The sequence below is a fragment of the Pelmatolapia mariae genome, linkage group LG23, assembly GCF_036321145.2.
Source record: "Pelmatolapia mariae isolate MD_Pm_ZW linkage group LG23, Pm_UMD_F_2, whole genome shotgun sequence".
NCBI lineage: Eukaryota > Metazoa > Chordata > Actinopteri > Cichliformes > Cichlidae > Pelmatolapia > Pelmatolapia mariae.
The window spans coordinates 29,355,306-29,379,149 of record NC_086246.1 but is presented as its reverse complement, the minus strand read 5'-3'; the positions used below and the strand labels follow the sequence as shown (position 1 = coordinate 29,379,149).

At 41.2% G+C, this 23,844-nt stretch overlaps 1 protein-coding gene across 1 annotated transcript in view; it reads right to left on the bottom strand.

The window, feature by feature from the left end:
- Nucleotides 1-23,743, bottom strand: part of LOC134620941 (uncharacterized) — a 53,439-nt gene extending 29,696 nt beyond the window's left edge. The window contains exons 1-6 of the mRNA XM_063467297.1: nucleotides 23,498-23,743; nucleotides 22,985-23,392; nucleotides 22,408-22,815; nucleotides 21,807-22,214; nucleotides 19,877-20,296; nucleotides 16,863-17,276 (exon numbers count right to left, since the gene is read on the bottom strand). Coding sequence (XP_063323367.1) covers nucleotides 16,863-17,276; nucleotides 19,877-20,296; nucleotides 21,807-22,214; nucleotides 22,408-22,815; nucleotides 22,985-23,196 — 1,862 coding nt within the window. The 5' untranslated portion in view covers nucleotides 23,197-23,392; nucleotides 23,498-23,743. The remainder of the gene's footprint in view (nucleotides 1-16,862; nucleotides 17,277-19,876; nucleotides 20,297-21,806; nucleotides 22,215-22,407; nucleotides 22,816-22,984; nucleotides 23,393-23,497) is intronic.
- Nucleotides 23,744-23,844: the final 101 nt, after the last annotated feature.

The following is a 23,844-nucleotide window of genomic DNA, read 5'->3' as shown; positions in this document are numbered from 1 at the left end:
TTTCCACTTGATAAAAGTTAACGCGAAGGTTCCCGATCGTTAGGGTCAAATGCAATTGCGTGGCAGAATCCTGTAAACGGACCAAACTTCAGGCAGGAGAACAACTGAGGACTTTAAGGACAACTGAGATAATCCATCCACAATACAAGGTTAGTCCTTTATTTACTGCTGCATGGGCTGGGCTGTATTTACATTGTAATGCTTTAAAACTGAGCTTTAAAATGAATAGTGGTAATAAAACTGAGAGAGGCCGACAGTGACCACTGCCTTTTTTTTTTGGAAGGGGTTTGTTTAGATTAAATAGAACAAGATACAAAGCATCAAAATGTGTTAAAAACGAAACAGCCTTGATAAGTAGTTTAGACCCGGAAGCAGGTTCATATGTCATCACTTAGGCTACGTTCACACTGCAGGTCTTAATGCTTTTTAATTTTTTGATCAAATCCGATTTTTTTGTCTTTTTTTTTGTCTGCTTGTTCACACTACAAATAAAATGCGACAGCAAACGCTCTCTAGTGTGAACGCTCAAAGCGGCCCACATGCGCAAAAGAAGATGTCACACACAACGCGCTCTGTTTAGACTCAGAGCAAACAATATTGTTTGACTGATGGCCCTTAATATAAAGACTTCGGACTTCACATTTCCCAATTTTTGCTTTAAGTTATTTTGTTATTTACATAATAATGTACATAACCTAATAATTATCCTTATTGCTGTTTTAGAGAGGAGCGGTGCTTCAAAGGATAGTTGCAGATTTCTGTCAGAACCTGCAGATTATACAGTGCAAAAAAAATGTTCACGTTTCTCCAGCGTCTTCCCAACAGTTTCACTGACTTCTACACTGGATGGCCAGGAAGCATTCGCGATGTCTTCTCCGGCACTGATAATTGGCGTCTGTCTTGTGTCAGTGACGTAAAAGACGGATTTAATGCGACCTGACCGTTCAAACAGCAGTCGCTTTCTAAAACATCGGATATGTATTGGATTCAGTACCACATACGAAAGTGACCCAGATCGGATTTTAAAATATCGGATTTGCGCCGTTGACACTGTCACACCATGATCGGATATGGGTCGCATAGGGTCAAAAAAATCGGATTTGATGCGCTTTCGCCTGCAGTGTGAACGTAGCCTTAAAGACCCGATAGCAACTCAAGTTCACAAACACTACACGGTGTCACAGTGCCGCCTACTGACATTACTTGGGAACAGCAGTTAATTTTAATCAGGCAATCTAATGTGGGTTACATCCATGGACTATTTTGGTATAAATCTGGTAAAAGTACACAACGAAGGCTGTCCCAATTCAAAGGCTGCTCCAAATGCAGCTTCAAATGCGTCCTTCATTTCTCTGAATTTTATTTATGGCCCAACAAATCCCAGACTTCATAGCGCAGCGGTGGGTATGGATAATTTTGCCCCCCAAAAAACGGCGGATGGCTGAAGCGGGGCGGCCGAAGAGTAAACTCTTAAAAGTAAGTACTGAATATTATGTCACTTATTTATGTGCGAATGTTTAATAACGAAGAACATTAAAACATTACTGTTGGCCACATGTCGGCAAAGTTATGTGACATTAGTGATGTTTGTACTTTCAGCGTCAGCTTTGTTTTAAAGCCTTTACTTTAAAATATACGCCGTTCAATAGTCGACCTTAATCTTACAGAGAATGTGATGATTTTATGGATAATTAAAGTCAGTCATATATCCACAAACACAACAAGCTGAAAGTCAGTGAATGCTGCTCGGTTTGCAGTCCTGAATATCACGGCACAAGCAGGATTCACTGCACTGTTAATGTTAGCTATGTTATATTGCTGCCTCTGTTCGGTGGTGTCGAGCCAAACGGACTTTAACGTGTGTTTGAACGAGCTGACGGTTCACTCGTTAAGCTGAAAGAAAGATGCTTTAATCACAGGAGTCACACATGTGTCCACTGGACCATCTGGGAACTCTTCTTGTTTAGCACTCGCAATAACACAAACACTAAATCCTCCTTCTCTTGTGCTGTTTTGTAGCAGTGTATACACCTGAGACTGTCACCTGTCTGTCTGTCCTGCACTCTCTCTCTTTTTCTTTCTCTCTGATTGTGGAATAAAAGTATGAATATGTATTTATAAGTTACACTTGTGTTTGAATCCTGCAGCTTATCACACATTTGATTTCCATTTGTGACAACTGCAAGTGTCCAGAGTGAGGACAGACTGAGGAACCCACTGCTGCACATCATCTGTGAGGCTTTGCACCCCTGATGATTCACCAGGACAAACTCAGCAGTGTGTGAGGAAGAGGAGGAGGAAGAGCCAGCAGCAGCTGACAGATGGAGAGAATAGACAGACTGTTCCCTGTTTGTGAAGGACTGCTAGGAAAGTTTAACATAACTAATTGTCTGTCCTGAATCAGTCTTATTAGGTAATGTTCAAATAATTTTTATCATTCCAGTGTTTTCAGTGTGGGAGAAAGTACTCAGGGCCTTCATGTTAAACACTATGAAAGGCAGCAACAAGTTTAATATTCAGAAACCTAAAGTATGTATCAGCAGCAGAATGGACCTAAAAATAAATGTTTGTTTCAGTTCTATGAAGCTTTGAGTATTTTGGATTAGTAGTACTGCTGTGTTTGTTGCATCATATTGCTGTAATTGTTTATATGCTTTATATATTCTGAGGTAAGTTGATCTATAGTGTTACATCATATTCTATAAGGATGTTATGTGTTTGTATACTTTCTGCCCAGTTTGACCCATTTAGCAGAAGTCAGCCTGTTTAAGGCTCTGATATCTAGTGATGTGCGGATCGATCCTGAAATATCGTTTCCTCCGATACCAGTCATTTATGTTCTAGAATCGATTCTCACATTAAAATATCGATATTTTAGTCATTTAGGGTATATTTGTACACAGGAACACAGTGGGGGGGGGGGGTGATAAATACATTTTACAGTGTTTATTTATCGGATAAAATACGTTAAATGTCACCGTTATTACTGGCCAGCCCGGAAACAGCGGGGGTGTCCAAATTCAGAGGCTGCTTCGCGGCCTTCGCGGTTTAAAGAAAGCCGGGTAGTACGTCACGAGCTCCCTCGGTGGAGTGAAACTCTGCCGTCTGCTCCTATCTAACCGGGCGCTGGCGTAAACTCTCGACCGTCTTACACTTTGTCTAATTAGTTTTCTGTTTGACGTTTATTCAGCTCTGTGAAAACCCCGGAGGAACCCTCCCGAGGGATTAATAAAGTTACATTTAATTTAATCTAATCTAATAACTTTAATCTCAGCCAAACCGATTTACTCACGAACAAATAAAACACTGAAAAAGCCAAACAATAACATTTTTAAGTTATCAAAGTGACTTATATATCATGTTTAACCCGAGTAGTGAAAGACCGCGGGGGTTTGAAGATGATGTCGGTCGGCTCAGATATATTGAAGTTTACACAGCTACATTCTCACCTGACAATATGTTAAAAGTGTTTTTGCGACCCAGAAAGAGAAATAAGAGTAATAATTAAACTAAGTAGCTGCCGCCATTGTTGGAAACTGGAATTGGCTGGGCCGCGCTATGAATTCTGCGATATGGTTTTTCAATTTTGTTGTCCGGGTGGAAAATCGGGAGAAATTCGGGAGAATGGTGGCTCCGAGAGATTTTCGGGAGGGGCACTGAAATTCGGGATTCTCCGGGAAAAATCAGGAGGGTTGGCATGTATGGTTGTGGCAACATCACTAACCTTGTCAAACACCTCAGAGTAAATCATATCACAGAATATGACGAGCGTATGTTGAGATGAACTGAAGAGGAAGAGAGGGACAGGTGCTGCTAGGGCGAGACAGACAGAATATTTAATATATCAGTCTACTCTTCATTCTATCAGAAACAGTTATCACAGCTCGTACATTTCCTTTTTACACATATGTGTAAGCACTAGGGATGGGTACCGGTATCCGGTGCCATGATGGCACTGGTTCTGACATAAACGGTAGTAACCAGACCGAAAAGCAGCGCACATTTCGGTGCTTTATTTCGGTGCTTTTTTTTCCTGAGATGTCATACAGTTTGGATTCCAGCCAAACATTTTATCTTTGCGAGTGTAGTAGGCGGACCCAGGTACGTACGTTCTTTTAGAGCAGAGCTAGAGATTAAAAATGCCCAAAGCGAAGCGGTCAAAGTCTGGCTGTACTTCACAGCAAAAGATGCAAACTCAGCAGCCTGCAACAAGTGCTTTAAGCTGATACTGTGATACTGTGCAAAGGATGTAACTCCTCGAATCTGATGAAACACCTGGCGACGTATACCATTTTGTTAAAAGCCGAGAAATGCGCTGTATTTGATAGCTTGCTGCGAGACCTCACACCGAGCACATCTACCGCGGGTGTGGTGCCTGTTATCGGACCCGAAGTTAGCAACATCCCCCAAGAACCCGAAGAGGAGAGTCCTGGCCCCTAGCCCTGCCAGTGTAGCAGAGATGATGACGGATGATGATGGCAGCAGCAGCCGTTCTTCTCTGTGTGAGTAGCTTAATGTTGTTCATGTGTAATTTACGTTGAGTAGGCTAACCACGTTACTAAATTAATGCATGTAAGGTGAACTAGCAAACACCGTTGTAGTTACATGCGGCTGTCTTCTTGTTTGATGGCAGATACTCCCTTCACCCTGGCCAAAAAGGCTAAAATGACCAAAGAAAAAGTGGAAAACAGCTAAACATGAGAGGTTTTTAGACAAAGTTTGTTTTTTCCATTGTTTAAGAATTGCTTTCAGCCAAGAGTGATGCCATAAATCCCCTATAGCTGCAGAAAAGGCTAACATTGTTATCTTTTTAAAAAAAAACCCAGCTGAACATGAAAGGTTTTTGGACCAATTTTGTGTTCTCCATTCTTTAAGCACCGGTTCGAGCACTGTTTAAGCACCGGCACCGTTTCAAAAGTACCGGTTTGGTACTGGTATCGGATAAAACCTAAACCAGGGGTCGGCAACCTTTCTGATGACGAGTGCCATTTAAAATTTCCTCAGAAGACAGTGTGCCATATGATTGCATTAGCAATAAATTTAATAACGCTTCTATATAGTTACACACTATATAGAACTCCTTTATAGAATTATATTTGTTCGCAGACGTTGGCAGCTATTAGCGAATAGTTATCAGCTATATTGAAACAAAAAAAAAGACACTTTTTATCCATAACAAGAACTCCCTAACAGCAAATGAACTGTACAACACAAAATACAAATGCTATTTATGGTCTCCTCACAACAATGATAAGAAAAATAAACTGGGCCAATATGGCATGTCTGTTAATACAGAGACACACATGTTAATGTGATCTCAGGTCTCCCACTCAGAGACACAGGTCTCCGAGTGTCCAGCATTCAGACAGCTACCTGAGGACACTCATGTGAGAGAAAATCTGGTCACACAGATATGTAGAGCCAAATACTGTCAATAAGGCCTATGCAATGTTCTGAAGACAGTTAAACTTGTCAGGTAGTGATGTCCAGCAGGTGAAAATGCAAACTCCATGAACACGCACAGCTGTGGATTCCAGCTGCTTCGATGTTATATGTATGATTTCTATACATTTTACGTCAGATAAAAACTTTGGTTGTAAGCTTCAGATAATTATTTAATAAAAGCCAGACATTTTAAATGAGAATAAGAAAGTATTTCTTTGTGCCCCCCTCTCCCTGTTAATGCCCTACCTGGCCCCCCTGGCAAAACTTTGCTAGACCCGCCCCTGCATAATTACCAGCTGTCAGCTACAGAAAAAAAAGGATCCTGGTGTTATTTGTCTCTCAGAAACAGTTCATAACTTCCCTTCAACTCATTCATGTCACCTAAAAGGTAAACCTGTTTCTCCATCACCTGTTCAGCTCTGATGATTCAGTAAGGACATCTCCTGGTTTCATCTTCATGTTTCCCTCTCACCACATATCCAAACCGATATCATGACCAGCAGCTTTTACAGCTGTAGCTCCAGCAAACATCAGCTACTAGAAAGTAATATTAAATACATTCTAACAACAGCTGATCAAGCTTAAACGTGCTGCTGCTGTTTAGCGCGACATCCGCCGGTTTCCTCTTTCTGGCGCAAATTGGGCGATAAACAAACAAGAGAGAAAAGCCGATCAGCTGATCATTGATCAGTTTCATGATTGAAGTAGCAACAGGAGAGAGAGGGGGAGAGAATGAGAGAAGAAGAGGCAGCTGCAGCATAAAGACAGAATAACTCCAGCTTTGTTTCTTTTTCCATCCTAGCTGAAGTCCGGAACGAACTGTTCCTTTTCACCTCAACACGAAACGCGTAATATTTTCTCTGAATGCGGGACGATTCCGTCTTTTTACAGGATGGTTGGCAACTTTACTAACCTTATGAATTAAATAAAGTTCAACATCAGTAACATCATAGCACCCACCCAGCTGTATAGAAACTCCGTCATGCTAGTTAGCACGCAGTACGAGTTGTTGTAACTAACTGTAAAAAGTAAGCACAACGAAAATAAACTACACCTAAACTTGGTTTATATCTGACCCAGAGAGACTGCAGGTCATAACTTCTTACCTGAAGTTCAGTTCACCTGACACTCGGACTGGCGGCTGCCTCGGGTGTCTCCTCCTCCTGCCTCCCCTTCCCTCATCCACCTGCTGGCCTCTGTGGAAGCTCCGCCTTAGCCACCACCAAACAACTGAGTTATTTTTACACACCGACCGGCATCTGGCCAATCTACCACCTTTCATTGTTTATACCGTTACAAAGAAGAAGAAAAAAAGTCACCGGGCCACTGGGCAAATGCCCGGTATGGCCGATGGCCAGTCCAGCTATGGTCGTGCCATCAGTTAACCCTTCGCATGCCAACTGTGGCACGCGTGCCTAGGGTTGCCGACCCCTGACCTAAACGATACCCATCCCTAGTAAGCACTAATCCAAATTTAGTAATGCCAACATAATAAAAGAACAACATTTGTCTCTTATATATAATACATCTATATATATCTTTGAGTAAATCTTTGAGTGAAGATTTAAGGTGACAGGAAATATAAATAACTGCAACTTGAATCTTTACTGAAGCTCAGTAGTTGGCACAGAGTTCAAGTTCACTGCTGTAATAACTATTATGGTTAATATAATAAAATGACTGTTCCGCTTCAGAAATGAAGCCCAACAATCGTGTTTTCACAGTCCCGTGGTCTCAGCCTCAGATACCTATCAATCACACAATCATATTTCAATTTCAATTTCTTTATTGTCCCACAAGGGGAAATTAGTTTAGCAGCAGGATAAAAATAAACAGAACAATACTATAAAATAATAATGACAATAATAGTGATAGAAAGTCCAAGGACAATTATTTGCCATTAAGGAGACAAGATGCAGTAGGGATAAAAGAGACCTGGAGTCTTTTAGTCTTCCTCAGAGGTACTCTAAAACGGCCGCCGGAAGGCAACAACTCAAACTCACTGTGAAGTGGACAAATATAAATAAAAACAAATCATATAAAAACAAACAAACAAATGAACAAAAGATTTTCTCCTTCATTTCTGTCAAACAATGTTGTATGAAACGTTTCCAGCGGTTGGTATCACGGTTGCTAGGCAACATGACGGAGGCTAGACCATCTCATTTCAGAAGCCTCGCACTTCCGGCCTTAGCGGTCTTTGAGTACGCGGCCCTTGTGGACCGTTAAGGCTGCGTAGTTTAAGGCTGCAGACCCTGAATTGGGATACAGCCACAGACCCCAAAGCATGTAAAAAACAAAAACAAAAGTAATGGCAACCCAAATGTTTAGTGGAGGATTCTCTCCATTCTTTTCCACCATGCTACACTCTGCAGCACTAACTCATAAAGCTCATTGTATGACACCACTTTGCTGCAAACATTCTTTTTCCATCTAGCAGAGCACATCATAAACAAAACTTAATATATTAACTTAATTTTTTATTTTTTTAATCTTCCAGCAGCACTTCTAACAGTAAATTGATCAAAATCTAAATTAATTATTTACTCAGTAAATATTAGTAAATGCAGTCCTGATCAAAAGTTTAAGACCACTTCAAAAATGGCAAAAAATAATTTTTTGCATGGTTGGATCTCAACAAGGTTCCAAGCAATGTTCCCTCTAAGCTGCGCACGTGCGCAATTGCGCACTGCTGGCACGGTCTCTGTGCACAAAAAATCTGCATTGCTCACACACAAAAAAATCTAACCTGAATTGAAATTAAAATTAAAACTTTAACAATTCTGTTTTGCAGTGTTAGTCAGTAAGTGACTGGCTGCTCCTGTATGGGATTAGAACGATGCCACCTTATCCCATAGTCCAGCCAATAATGCGATTCACATTCGTATATACGCAGCTAATCAACGTGGTTGACAGGCTATGACAGCGTCCTTATGTGCCGACACCGGTGTTTTAGCTAGCAAAGCAGCGTGGCTGATGTGGAGTGAAGCCACGTTAATGACAACGTGTACAACCACTGGAGATGTGAGCAGGACAGACGGAACGACTAACGGAAAAAGTGTGGACTTTATACCAGTTTTTAAATTGTGTTGATAGGCCACGTAAAACCAGAGTTATGATAAAAAATATATGCAATGTTTGGTTTTCTTCCTGAATACTATCGTTGTTTATATCTTATATAAAAACTGTGTTTTGTAAGGAAAACGCTCGAAAGCACTCTACGCCTGTGAGAAAAGCCAAAACCAAAAAAACCCCAGCCTTTCCTATTGGTCGAAAATGTACCATGTTGACCAATCAAAAAATGATATGGCAACATGGCATTTAGTTTTGTTGACGAACTGAAGAGGCGGTGTTTTGAGATGTGAGAGATTTGCGACATTTAGCGCAAATCTTTTTTGTATTTAGTGTGTAGTGTAGTCAGTAGATTTGTTGTGTGTGTCAGAACAACGAGGCGACTGCTGAATGTTACAGGTGATACAGGAGTGATACATCTCCTGTTGTCAGGCCTGCAGGTATCAGGCTGTTGTTCTCCTTTATCTCATAGTGGACAGAAATGATTTTTTGGAGTGGCACAAATGATTTGTGTGGCATCAGATTTGATGCAGAACAGCTGATTGTTCTGTAAATATTGTGAAATGTTTGTTTAGAAAACACCTTAGCTGCATTTTAGGTAAACAGCTGCAAAAACCTTTGTTCGCAAAACTCAGTAACTTTTTTGAAGAAGTAACTATATAATTAATTGCCCAGCATTGCTCATTATATACTGTATTTTGCAGACAGAGAGTTACAGGACTCTCTCCCAGACCACAGACTCAGACTCATAGTACAAGTCAGAGCTATATATATATATATATATATATATATATATATATATATATATATATATATATATTTGGAGCAGAGGATCGCAAGTTCGATTCCTGCCTGGGGCGTCTGTATCCAGTAAGGGTCCTAAGGCTAGACCCCCTATGCTAAGCGAGCCTACAGCAGACATGAGCGAGACAAATAAATATGAAGGCATGCCGGCTGGGACGTCGCCCGGATCAACAAGGTCCGCGTCAGGTGTTGAGGAACCAGGGCACCCTGACGAGAAGTGGGCTACTGGAACAAGAAGGCATCGGTGGGCAAGAGACGAAAACAGGGCGTTGTTGGAATGCTACTACGCAAGTAACCCTGGCGGAAGGGGTTACATGAATAGGATGAGGGACCTATGGATTCTTCGATACCCAACATCCACAATGACGGCGAAATAACTAGTAGCTCAGTGTTTCAACATTCGAAAGAAGGGACTGCTCTCACAGCTAGAGATTGACGAGGTACAACATAAATGCTACGGCAAGGAGGAGTCAGGACGCCAGGTCAGGGGGTGATGATATCTCCCCACCCGAGATTGGGTACAAAGCCCCAAGTGCGATAGGAGAAGGATCGTTGAGTGCGAGAGGAACTGACCTGAAAGATAGGATCATGGCCAAGCTTGAAACCTGGATCCCCCGTAGCCGGTTACCAAGATTACGTGAAGTACCCTCAGAAGGTCTGCTAGATGATGTTAATGCAGCACTACGGACGATACCTACAACCACGATTACCGACACTAACAAGCTGATCTACAATACGGCAGCAGTGATCAGTGAGATGCTTGGCTACAAGTTGGACAGCCACAAGGGGCAGTACCCTCCATGGAGAAGGAGGCTAGAGGGCAAGATCAAAGTAGCACGAAGGGAGGTCAGCCAACTAACGGAGTTGCAGAAAGGCGCAACAAAGAAGGTGCATAAGAAATACAGCAAGCTGTCCATACCTGAGGCCTTGGAAACTGCCAAGCAAAGACTCACAGCCTTGGCCAGCCGCTTGAGGAGGTACACCAGAGAGATGGAAGGCAGGAGAATAAACCAGCTGTTCTCCACAGAACCAGCAAAGGTGTACTCTCAGTGGCAAGGGAACAATAAGAGAACAGCACCACCAAGGCTGGAGACGGAGCAATACTGGAAGAGCATATGGGAGAAGGACGCAACCCATAATGGCAATGCTCAGTGGCTAGTGGATCTGAGGGAAGACCATAGCGACCTCCCTGAACAGGGTCCAGTAACCATCACAGTGGCAGATATCCAAGAAAGGGTCTCCAGTATGAAGAGTTGGACAGCACCAGGGCCCGATATGGTTCACGCCTACTGGCTGAAGAAGCTGACTGCACTCCACGAGCGTCTGGCAGCACAAATGAACCAGCTGCTAGTTAATGAGAGACACCCGGAATGGCTAACCGAAGGTCGGACGGTCCTGATCCCCAAGGACCCCAAGAAGGGACCGGTCCCATCCAACTACCGACCAATAACCTGCCTCAGTACTACATGGAAGCTCCTGTCAGGCATCATATCGGCTAAGATGAACAGGCACATGGGTCAATACATGAGCGGGGCACAGAAAGGGATTGGCAAGAATACCAGAGGCGCAAAACACCAGCTACTGGTAGATGTGCACTGCCTGGATTGATTACAAGAAGGCCTATGACTCAATGCCCCACAGCTGGATACTGGAATGCCTAGAATTGTACAAGATCAACAGGACCCTAAGAGCCTTCATCAGGAACTCAATGGGGATGTGGCGTACAACACTAGAGGCCAACTCCAAGCCCATAGCACAAGTCACCATCAAGTGCAGGATCTACCAAGGAGATGCTCTGTCCCCACTGCTGTTCTGCATAGGCCTGAACCCCCTCAGTGAGATCATTAACAAGACTGGCTACGGATACCGACTACGAAACGGAGCGGTTGTCAGCCACCTCCTGTACATGGATGACATCAAGCTGTATGCCAAGAGTGAACGGGACATCGATTCACTGATCCACACTACCAGGCTACACAGCAATGACATTGGAATGTCGTTCGGGCTGGAGAAGTGTAGTCGGATGGTAACAAAGAGAGGGAAGGTACTCAGAACTGAGGGGATCGAACTACCAGAAGGCAACATTGCAGACATAGAGGACAGTTACAAGTACCTGGGGATCCCGCAGGCGAATGGGAACCATGAAGAGGCCGCTAGGAAAGCCGCAACCACCAAGTACCTGCAGAGAGTCAGGCAAGTCCTGAGGAGTCAGCTGAACGGTAAGAACAAGATCCGGGCTATCAACACCTACGCCCTGCCCGTGATCAGGTACCCAGCTGGGATAATAAGCTGGCCAAAGGAGGAGATAGAAGCCACTGACATAAAGACAAGAAAGCTCCTTACCATGCATGGAGGGTTTCACCCCAAGTCCAGCATCCTGAGGCTGTACGCTAAGTGGAAGGAAGGGGGCCGGGGACTGGTGAGTGTCAGCACCACAGTCCAGGATGAGACAAGAAACATCCACGAATACATCACGAAGATGGCCCCAACTGACAGCGTGCTCAGTGAATACCTCAGGCAGCAGAAACCCAAGAAAGAGGAGGAAGGCGAGGAACCATCATGGAAGGACAGGCCCCTGCACGGTATGTACCACCGGCAGATAGCGGAGGTGGCTGATACCCAGAAATCCTACCAGTGGCTGGACAAAGCTGGACTGAAAGACAGCACGGAGGCACTAATCATGGCAGCACAGGAACAAGCACTGAGCACAAGATCCATAGAGGCTGGGGTCTATCACACCAGGCAAAACCCCAGGTGCAGGCTGTGTAAAGATGCCCCTGAGACAATCCAGCACATAACAGCAGGGTGCAAGATGCTAGCAGGCAAGGCATACATGGAACGCCATAACCAAGTGGCCGGCATAGTGTACAGGAACATCTGTGCCGAGTATAACCTGGAAGTCCCGAGGTCAAAATGGGAGATGCCCCCAAGGGTGGTGGAGAATGACTGAGCTAAGATCCTGTGGGACTTCCAGATACAGACGGACAAAATGGTGGTGGCTAACCAACTGGACATAGTGGTGGTAGACAAACAGAAGAAGACGGCCGTAGTGATCGATGTAGCGGTTCTGAATGACAGCCATATCAGGAAGAAGGAACACGAGAAGCTGGAGAAATACCAAGGGCTCAGAGAAGAGCTCGAGAGGATGTGGAGGGTGAAGGTAACGGTGGTCCCCGTGGTAATCGGAGAACTAGGTGCAGTGACTCCCAAGCTAGGCGAGTGGCTCCAGCAGATCCCGGGAACAACATCGGAGATCTCTGTCCAGAAGAGCGCAGTCCTGGGAACAGCTAAGATACTGCGCAGGACCCTCAAGCTCCCAGGCCTCTGGTAGAGGACCCGAGCTTGAAGGATAAACCGCCCGCCGGGGCGTGTTGGGTGTTTTTTTGTTTTTTTTTATATATGTAAAAGAAAGTTGTGTTTTCAAAATTGGAGTTCAAGTTATTTTTACTTCCAATAGTGTTAACATACTACACAGGTCATGAACAAGACTTTTTAAAATTTTCATTGTTAGTGGGCTAAAGCAGTTAATTAAAAGTAGTCTAACATAAATGTAAATGCTGTAATTTTATTATTTTAATAAACCATGTAACTTGGATGGATTCGATGCTGCCGTGACCACAGTGCACACGTCTGCTGTTGCTCACAGTGGTCCAAGGGTTCGCTCAGGGAGTTCGTGCGTTCACTCAGACACATGAAAAATTAGAGGGAACATTGCATTTATGCCAGAAGTGATAGCAGAGCTGTACGTTTTAAATTTTCAGAAATCCCTCAGTCAGAATATGGTATGTTAGGTTGGAAATTAGTGAGCTAGCTCCCTGATAATTTCTGACTCCGTTAAATTTCATAAATTCTGTTTTCATGGATGCCTGGATGTTAAACCTGTTACACCTAGTAGAGCAGCCACACTGATCATTTTATTAACCCTCTGGGGTCCAGGGTATAATTAGCTGTTTTTGACTACTTTTGATTTCACCTCTGCATTTCACCTTTAAAAACTGTTTATCTTGCCTTGTTTGGTATCATTCTTTTCAGCACAACCTCACATATCTGAATTTGGAGTCTTTTTCATTTTGACACACTATAATAGCACAATTGATCTAAATTCAGACAAAAAAAGCTTAAAATCTGAGTAGAAAAATTTATATTTCATACTGTAAAAACCACAAACATGTTTCATAACTTGAAATGCAAATTTAAATTGTACATTTCTAAAAAATTATGCACAAGTTTTGTAAACAACAAAGTTATATGGTACTATTTACCTAAAAATGCAGCCAACGCCTGAGGCGTTTTTTATATAACCATTTAAAACTATTTACAGAACAATCAGGTGTGCTGCATCAAATAAGAATGCAAACAAATTATTTGTGCCACTCCAAAAAATAGTCTGTCCACTATAAGACAGAGGAGCACACCACAGGCCTAAACTTTGCAGGTACAACATGAGGTGTGTCACTTCTCCCGTTTTCCACCTGGAGACAGTGTTTACACTGCAGTCTGCCTTTGGTGGCTTTTTTGGAGCAACTGTGACATTCAACAGTATAACTGACACACAAAACAAAACAACGACTACACTACACGCTAACTACACAAGACAACACACCAAGTACACACTCCAAACACGCTAAATGTCACAAATCTCTCACATGTGAAAACTCGCTCTCTCTTTCTTTCGCTCGTTCGCCCTTGCCGGTCAACACCTAAAACTTCCCCTATTCCTAAATAACCAAATGCCACATGTTGCCATTTAATTTTTTGACTGGTCGACATCAATGTTCCCTCTAATTTTTCATGTGTCTGAGCGAACACACAAACTCCCTGAGCGATCTCGTGGACCACTGTGAGCAACACTAGACGTGTGCACTGTGGTCACGCCAGCGTCGATTCCATCCAAGTTTCATGGTTTATTAAAATAATAAAATTACAGCATTTACATTTCTGTTAGACTACGTTTAATTAACTGCTTTAGCCCATTTACAATGAAAATTAAAAAAAAAAATCTTGTTCATGACCTGTGTAGTATCTTAACACTATTGGAAGTAAAAATAACTTGAACTCCAATTTGGAAAACACAACTTTCTTTTTTTAATAAAGCTCTGACTCCTGTAACTCTCTGTCTGCAAAATACAGCATATAATGAGCAATGTTGGGCAATTAATTATATAGTTACTTCTTCAAAAAAGTTACTGAGTTTTGCAAACAACAAAGTTTTTTGCAGCTGTTTACCTAAAAATGCAGCCAAAGCTGTTTTTTAAACAAACATTTCAAACTATTTACAGAACAATCAGCTGTTCTGCATTAAATTTGATGCCACACAAATTATTTGTGCCACTCGAAAAAATAATTTCTGTCCACTATGAGATAAAGGAGAACAACAGCCTGATACCTGCAGGCCTGACAGCAGGAGATGTATCACTCCTGTAACACCTGTAACATTCAGCAGTCGCCTCATTGTTCTGACACACACAACAAAACTATTGACTACACTACACACTAACTACACAAGATTTGCGCTAAACGTCGCAAATCTCTCACATCGTATATCTCTCACTTCCTCCCGTTTCTTAACAACTAAATGCCATGTTTTGATTGGTTGACATGGTACATTTTTTGACCAATGGGAAAGGGTGGGGTGTTTTGGTTTCGTCTCTGCTCACAGGCGGAGAGTGCTTTCGAGCGTTTTCCTTATAAAACGCCGTTTTTACCGTTTCTTCCCGCAGTAAATATAAACAACGATAGTATTCAGGAAGAAAAACAAACATTGCATATTTTTTTTTTCATAAATCTGGTTTTACGTGGCCTATCAAAACAATTTAAAAACTGGTATAAAGTCCACACTTTTTCCGTTAATTGTTCTGTCTGTCCTGCTCACATCTCCAAAGGTTGTATACGTTGTCATTAACGTGGCTTCACTCCACATCAGCCACGCCGCTTTGCTAGCTAAAACACCCATGTCGGCACATATTTACTTTAATTTCAATTCAGGTTAGAATTTTTTTTTGTGTGCGCAACGCAGATTTTCTCTGCGCAGAGACCGTGCCAACAGTGCGCAATTGCGCACGTGCACAGCTTAGAGGGAACATTGGTCGACATGATATGCTTTAACAGCGATAGGAAAGGGGTGTTTTCTTTTTTGTTTTTCTTTTGCTCACAAGCGGAGAGTGCTTGCTAGCGCTGTCCTTAGAAAACTGTGTTTTTACCATTTCCGTCTGCTGTAAATACCACTGTTTTATTCAGTAAAAAAAATTGCGTGTATTTTTTATTATAACTCTGATTTTACGTGGCCTTTCAACACAATTTAAAAACTTGTATATAGTTTGAAGTCTGCACTTTCGATCCAAGTTGAAATGGAGACTGGGTTGCCGCATTGTGTTGCTGTGTCGTCTTAAATTGGGGTCCCAGAGGGTTAAAGATTAAATAATTTAGTTTTAAACTCTCAGTGATGCCGCAGTGTTTGTTTGACTTTGGGACCTGAAGTGGAGTTTGGACCCAGAAATGGCTAATGACGTCAGACTTAAAGACCGGATAGCAAAGGAGAACAACGTTTAGGCTATGTATGTTGTTGGTCAGAGTTTTTTTTTTTCTCTTTAGTTCTGATTGAAAAGTTATGATTGAAGACACAAAGCTGGATTTTACTCTTGTGCTTGTTGGGAAATGAGGACACCTTTTGTTTTGATGCTGGTGTACCTCTGTTTAATTATTCCTTTGAATGTCTGATGAGTTACTGAGTTAGCATAGCAAGCTAGCTATTAGCTAAGTATAACATAAATTCTGTGTGTTCCTTTAAGTACTCTATTATCTTAAACTAAGAGGTATGTTTTCTTGACTGTAAACAGGTGATAAATATAACAGTGTTTTGTAATTCCCTCATGTAACAGTGAGGTGTATTCTCACAATTCAGTAAGAACTGGATTAATGTGGCTGCTGTTCACAAAAGACAAGACTGTGTTGAGAGCTGTAGATGGAAAATGTTTTAAGGTCCTTTAATTCAGTTTTTTATTTATTGCATTAAGTTGTTATATATGAAAAGATATAGTCACTTGTGGTGATGAAGTTATCATGCAACATTGATGCAAAATGGCTTCACTGCCTGTGCAGGTTGTTTTTTTTGTTTTTTTTTCTGGAGTCTAAAATCGTTCAAGTGTGACAGATTAATCCACCTCTGATGAGTCAGGATTCAGGATTCAGCAAAATTTCCAGCCTACTTAGAAGTGATAGCTCCATTAATTCTGGACTGATAATCTTATGAGATCTCCATACAATACATTATCCGGGTAAAACTACTAACAATAACACTATACAGACACCTGAAGTGAGAAGACTGAAATGTTGTGAAATTTCAGTATTGTGAAATGTTAAATTGCTGTTTATGGGGTTGTTTCAATAATTGTTTTAAGTTTTCTTTTAGCTGTGTGTCAGTTGCTCCTTAGTTGATACCTAGAGATCATAACCCCAAAGATCCTAACTTACTCTACATTCTGTAGTAGTGAAGTATACTGTGTTACACATGCAGATATGTTTTTAAAGGAAAACATATTTACCTGAGCTGTGAGATATAAGGCAGACACTGAAGGAAACTCCTCACTTCACTCTCTTCATGTGAGCAGTCTGTCAGCTCCACTTGTTTCTTCTCTGGTTGGAGTTTCAGCACTTCCAGGAGGATGGAGGTCTTTCTCTCTGAGAGGTTTATGAACCAGACTGCAGGAGCTAAAAATACTGACTGTAATGATGGAAGGACACTCAGGCCTGTTTTAGTTTCACAATCCTTCACATGGGAGAACAGATCCAACAGGAAATCACAGTCTGCACAGGAGCATCTCTCATTAAAAGGGAACGTTCCATGTCTGCACACTGATATTAACAGCTCCAGTATCTTCTCTCCTGGTTGCTGTTCTCTCTCTGCTTCTTCCCATGTCAAATCCGTTTGACTTGAGAGTAAAAATGAAGGAGAGAAACTGGAAGGAAAATCGAACATTTTGTCAGAAGTCAGTTGCATTACAGAAATGTCCATTATTATTTATATAAAACTGTTACATTTCAACATCATATCATGCAGGGATGTCCTGGTTCATCCCAGAGATTTGGATGTGCAAAGATGCAGTAACAAACTGTTGAAGATAAACATGACAACTTGGACCTGTTACATTACCGGCTGTGAGTGAGAATGAGAGATGCATTTAGTGGAATTTTGTTGATTGACCTACCAATAACAATTTTTTTGCTGATTCCCATTTTCCCAACTGTACCTGACGTCATGTACAACTAAAACATCCCCCCCCCCCCCCCCCCCCCCCAAAAAAAAAGACATTAAGAGGCAAAACTGTGCGCCATAATCAGGGTTAAATAGTGCTGGCATTTTTTGTTTTCTTGGCACAACACCCAAACAACTGCAGGTGTCCATAAGTGTTGTTTGCAGTACTTCAGCATCTAGCTAGCCATACTAAAGATGAAAACAGTCACCTTATAAAACATCTGCTTACATCTTGTTGAATTTAGTTCAAAGACCTGAGAATCTCAGAAAAGCAGCAGCCCAGATCAGCTGATCACACCACTTCTACACTAAGAAACAACACTAAGAAAATCTACTGGAGCGCTCAATAAAAATTATTCTGAGATTTGATTCTTTTCCCCATCCTGAGCCACTACAACTGATTTTCAAGTCCCACTCCTCCCCATGCTGAATATCACTTTAACTTCTTCCCCACTCATTTCTGTTAATAGGCAAAGTTGAATCAGTACTTCAACTTTTAATAAAGTATTTTTTTTAAAACAAGTATCTGTACTTCTATTTAAATACATAATTTCTAAACTTTTGCCACCCCTGCTTGTAGCTGACTCCAAGCTCTGGCTAGTGTTAGCTTTAGCCACTTACCTTTTGCTACCTTCTATGAACTAGATATGTTTAGCTGGATCAAGGTATGCTGACTGCCCATTTCATGGTCTTTGGTTGCTGACCCAGTGTTTTGGTTTATGAATTTTTAAGTTATGTTGCTGTTAAATATCTGTTAGTCTGCTACTGATAGGTTTCTGTTTAATTATTATTTCAATTTTTTTTTAACGTTTTATGCATTTCCTTTTTCTTAGTCTTGATTTCTTTGTTCCAGTTTGTGTCTCAGTTTGCTTTTCATTCCCCCATCCTGTTATGTCAACTCTTCTGTGCTAAGATCTTGTGTCTGTCTTTACATTTAGTTCTGGTTCTCACTGCTCATTTTTATTTTGGATAGTTACTTGTCTCCAGTGTCTTGTGTTTAGTCTCACTGTGCTTGATTGTGATTACCTGTGTCATGTTATCCAGCTGCTCACTTCCCCCAATTGCCCTGTTGTATATAAACTTAGCAAAAAAGGTAAAGACATTTGTTTAGTCAGTTATTTATTTGTTCTCACAATGCTTCTTGGTAATAAATTCTGCTGTTGATGGCCAAATGAAGGTTTCTGAAGCATTGAAGCTTGTATTGAAAAACAGTTCATTACTCGAAGCGTTTCAACAGTCATCTATGGTGACATCTGGTGGCCAAAAATATGAAAAACAGCTTGAATCTACAACCTTTAATGAACTGCTTCATTATGATTTCCCACTCTACAGAGCTGAATTGACAGCTTCTGTTTTATGACAGTTCTGTCTGATATGGTGAATAAGGCTTCCTTGTTTAAACATGTACCACGGACTGTTCTCATTTTGTTTATGACTTCTTGATGTGTTTTTACTAATAGAAATACCAAAAACACTATATATAACAATGTACAACACAATCTTATAATAAGTTAGGAGTATGTTTGCTGCCTCCATGTGATTATGTAATTAACCAGTGGACAGATACATTTATAAATTCTATAATTATAAATATAATAATATCTTGTATTTCTTATGTACATTTTAGACCTGGGAGCAGAATTGCTGATGTACTGGTTTTTATTTAGAAATAGGGAGAGCGTCCTCTTTTCGTGGCTTCATGTCTCTAATTGTGTCACACACTGGTTCGCTATCTCTCACACAAAATTACCAAAACACAGCACAAATCCCGCCATTCAATTCCTTATAAACCATTGAATTAGGTACTGAAGCAGTGATGTGCCAAATGAAGTTCAGCAATTGTTGATCACATGATTCTGTTCAGCTGAAGCAAGCCTCAGCACAGTGTTTCTGAAGCACTGTTTTTTTACCCATGGGCAGGAGCTTCAGCTTCAAACAGGCCATTACCAGCTGTTGGAAAGTCTGTGTGTTTGCTCTTAAGTGGTGCCACACTTGTAAGGAAAATGCATTTGTGTGGTGAGCAGCAGAGTTAAGTATGTGTGTTGGAGTCATGAAAAAATCTCATTCTGCTACTGACTCTTGTTTGGAACTTCTGGTTCATCCAGTGCTGACATGCAGGTGCCCAATTCTATTGTAACACAGAAGAGCATCTTTTATTTTCTGTGGTAAATTGCTGTAAAAGCGTAATCTAAATGTTAAAACAAAATCAGATTTTTTTAATATACTAAGCTTTGATTAATTTACCTAGTTTACATCACAACACTCTATATGTAGAGTATATCATGTAAAGTACAGTTCATTTACCTGAGCTGTGAGATATAAGGCAGACACTGAAGGAAACTCAGTACTTCACTCTCTTCATGTGAGCAGCCTGTCAGCTTCACGTGTTTCTTCTCTGGTTGGAGTTTCAGCACTTCCAGGAGGATGGAGGTCTTTCTCTCCGAGAGGTTTATGGACCAGACTGCAGGAGCTGAGTGGAAAACTGACTGTAATGATGGAAGGACACTCAAGCCTGTTTTAATCTCATAGTCCTTCACATGGCAGTACAGATCAAAAAGGAAATCACACCATATCTCTGTCAGAGGGAATGTTTTGTATCTGCACACTGATGATAACAGCTCCAGCATCTTCCCTCCTGTCTGCTGTTCTCGCTCTGCTGCTGCACAGAACAGATTCCCAAAGAACCTGGTTTCTTCTGAAGGCTCTGACAACTGAGGTATGACACTGAAATCATGAGTAAAAAATGTGACATAGTTTTTAACTAAAAAGAAATATAGTTTTAGAACAGAAAAAGTGATTCTATTACAAATTAATGTACATGCAAGATTAATTAACAGATTTCTTTCTTTGTCACAGCAACTTTTTATTTATCATATAGAAACACAATTTAACACATATATGCGTATTTTCCGCACTATAAGGCGCACTTAAAATCCTTTAATTTTCTCAAAAATCAACAGTGTGCCTTATGTATGAATTCTGGCTGTGCTTACTGACCTTGAACAGATTTTATGTGGTTCACGTCGCTCAAAAATCTGTCAAGAAATGTTTTAGTACGACTTTGCTAAGCTACGAAGCTGCACTGCTTAATGGATTGTCAGAGCATTACAGCTAATGTAGTCAGGCGCCTCCCGGAGTAATCTGGGTCCAAAACTCCGTCAGCTTCAGGTCCCAAAGTCAAACAAACACTGCAGCATCACTAAGAGTCAAAAACTGTCTAAATTCTTTCATCTTTAATAAAATGATCAGCGTTGCTGCTTTACAAGGTGTAACAATTAAGTTTAACATCCAAGCATCCATGAAAACAGAAATTATTAAATTTAACTGTGTTAGAGGCTAGCAGGAAGTTAGTGGAAGTTAGCTCGCTAGCTTCCACCTAAACATGATATACCATGTTCTGACTGAGAGATTTCTGAAAAAGTTAAAACGTACAGCTCTGCTATCACTTCCAACACAAATGAAGACACACTGAATTTGGACTAGCTGGTATATAATGATGTGCTACGTGATCGCTAGCGACACAGCTATGTTAGCATAACATAAACAGTGAAGCTGGTGGATGAATGCTAACTTTTTTCCACTCAAAGGGGAGGGTTCCCGATGGTTAGGGACAAATGCAATCACATGGCAGGATGTTTTAAATGGACCAAACTTCAGTCAGGAGAACAACTGAGATAATCCGTCCACAATACGAGGTTAGTCATTAATATAGTGCAACAACATGGGAATAGAGCAGCTGCAAGAGAATTCAACATTAATGAATCAATGGTACGGAAGTGGAGGAAGCAAGAAGAACAAGTTGAGTAAAGTTTGACTTATCTGACTGTTTTGTTTCACTTAATGCGCCTTATGTCATGGCCCTGAGTCTGACGACTCAGTGTTTTGTGTTTCTTTATATTATTCTATGTTCTCATACCCCCACTGCCTGTTGCTGTCTTTTTGCCACTTTGAAAATAAACATTCACTCATATCATCCATCCTTTGCCTGCGTTTTGGGTCCTTTAATAATTCTACATGGCTCATCCCACGAGGCGTGACGCCTTATAATCTGTTGCGCCTTATGTATGAAAACAGACCCGATCATGGTCCGAAAAATACGGTAACTTATTAACACTGACAGAAATGAGAATTTAACTAGCATGGTCCACTTAAGATCAAAGTGGGCTTATGTGACTCATATTGTGAAATAAATTTGACAACTCTGACATAAATTAGAAAAATGTCATTCATTTACCTGAGCTGTGAGATATAAGGCAGACACTGCAGGAAACTCCTCACTTCACTCTCTTCATGTGAGCAGCCTGTCAGCTCCACTTGTTTCTTCTCTGGTTGGAGTTTCAGCACTTCCAGGAGGATGGAGGTCTTTCTCTCTGAGAGGTTTATGGACCAGACTGCAGGAGTTGACTGGAAAACTGACTGTAATGATCGAAGGACTCTGAAAGCCATTTCAAAGTCACTGGAGTAGAGGTCCAGTAGGAAATCACACCATATTTCTCTAAGAGGAAATCCTTTATATGTGCACACTACTATTAACAGCTGCAGTATCTTCTCTCTTGTCCACTGTTCTGTCTCTGCTGCTGCACAGATCAGATGGCCAAATAACCTGATTTCTTCTAAAGGTTCTGAGAATTCAGGAACAACACTGAAATAAAAGAATGAGCCGTAAGATATGGATTTTTAACAAACAGAGCAAAATGTTTGCTTAAACAGTACAAAATGTGTTTGTTTATTTTACACACTAGAAAAATGTACAATGGTGCAATTTCTTGTGAAATTTAATTTATTAATTAAATAAAAAAAATAAACAAACACACATTGCAAAGACAATAATTTACCTGAGCTGTGAGATATAAGGCAGACACTGCAGGAAACTCCTCACTTCACTCTCTTCATGTGAGCAGCCTGTCAGCTCCACTTGTTTCTTCTCTGGTTGGAGTTTCAGCACTTCCAGGAGGATGGAGGTCTTTCTCTCTGAGAGGTTTATGAACCAGACTGGTGGAGTTGACTGAAAAACTGGCTTTAATGATGGAAGGACACTCAAGCCTGTTTTCGTTGTATAATAGTACAGGTCCATTAGGAAATCACACCATATCTCCTGCAGAGGGAGATTTTTATATGTGCACATTGATGATAACAGCTCCAGTATCTTCTCTCCTGTCTGCTGTTCTCGCTCTGCTGCTGCACAGAACAGATCCCCAAAGAACCTGACTGCTTCTGATGATTCTGATGATGTAGTACTAAAACTGAAATCAAGAATATCAGCACATTTCATGAAAACTGTAGTATGAAAGTGAGTTGAAATATTTAATGCTTCTAGTATTACATTTCGTACCTTGTTCTGTTAACCGAAATGATGAAGTACATCAAAGAGACTCTTATGAAAACATAAAAGCATAAAAGCTAATACTTTACCTGAGCTGTGAGATATACGGCAGACACTGAAGGAAACTCCTCCCTTCATTTTCCTCATGTGACCAGCCTGTGAGGTTCAGTTGTTTCTTCTCTGGTTGGAGTTTCAGCACTTCCAGGAGGATGGAGGTCTTTCTCTCTGAGAGGTTTATGGACCAGACTGCAGGAGTTGATTTGAAAACTGACCACAAGGGTGGAAGGACACTCAAGCCCATTTCAAGCACACTGAGATAGAGGTCAAGTAGAAAATCACACCACTTCTGTTTAAGAGTGAATGTTTGATAGCTGCACAGTGATGATAACAGCTCCAGTATCTTCTCTCCTGTCTGCTGTTCTCTCTCTGCTGCTGCACAGAACAGATTCACAAAGAACCTGGTTTCTTCTGAAGGTTGTGAAGCCTGAGGCTTGAAACTGAAATTAAGGCAATATATGTTAATGTTCTTGGAATATTTAAATCTGCATAAGGAAGAAAACATTAAAGAGATACACAAATTAAAAAAAATGCTGGCAATTTACCTGAGTTCTGTGATATAAGGCAGACACTGTAGGAAACTCCTCACTTCACTCTCTTCATGTGAGCAGCCTGTCAGCTCCACATGTTTCTTCTCTGGTTGGAGTTTCAGCACTTCCAGGAGGATGGAGGTCTTTCTCTCTGAGAGGTTTATGGACCAGACTGCAGGAGCTGACTGGAAAACTGACTGTAATGATGGAAGGACACTCAAGCCTGTTTTATTCTTATAACAGTACAGATCAAGCAGTAAATCACACCATATCTCTTTAAGAGGGAATCCTTTGTATCTGCACACTGATGATAACAGCTCCAGTATCTTCTCTCCTGCCTGCTGCTCTCTCTCTGCTGCTGC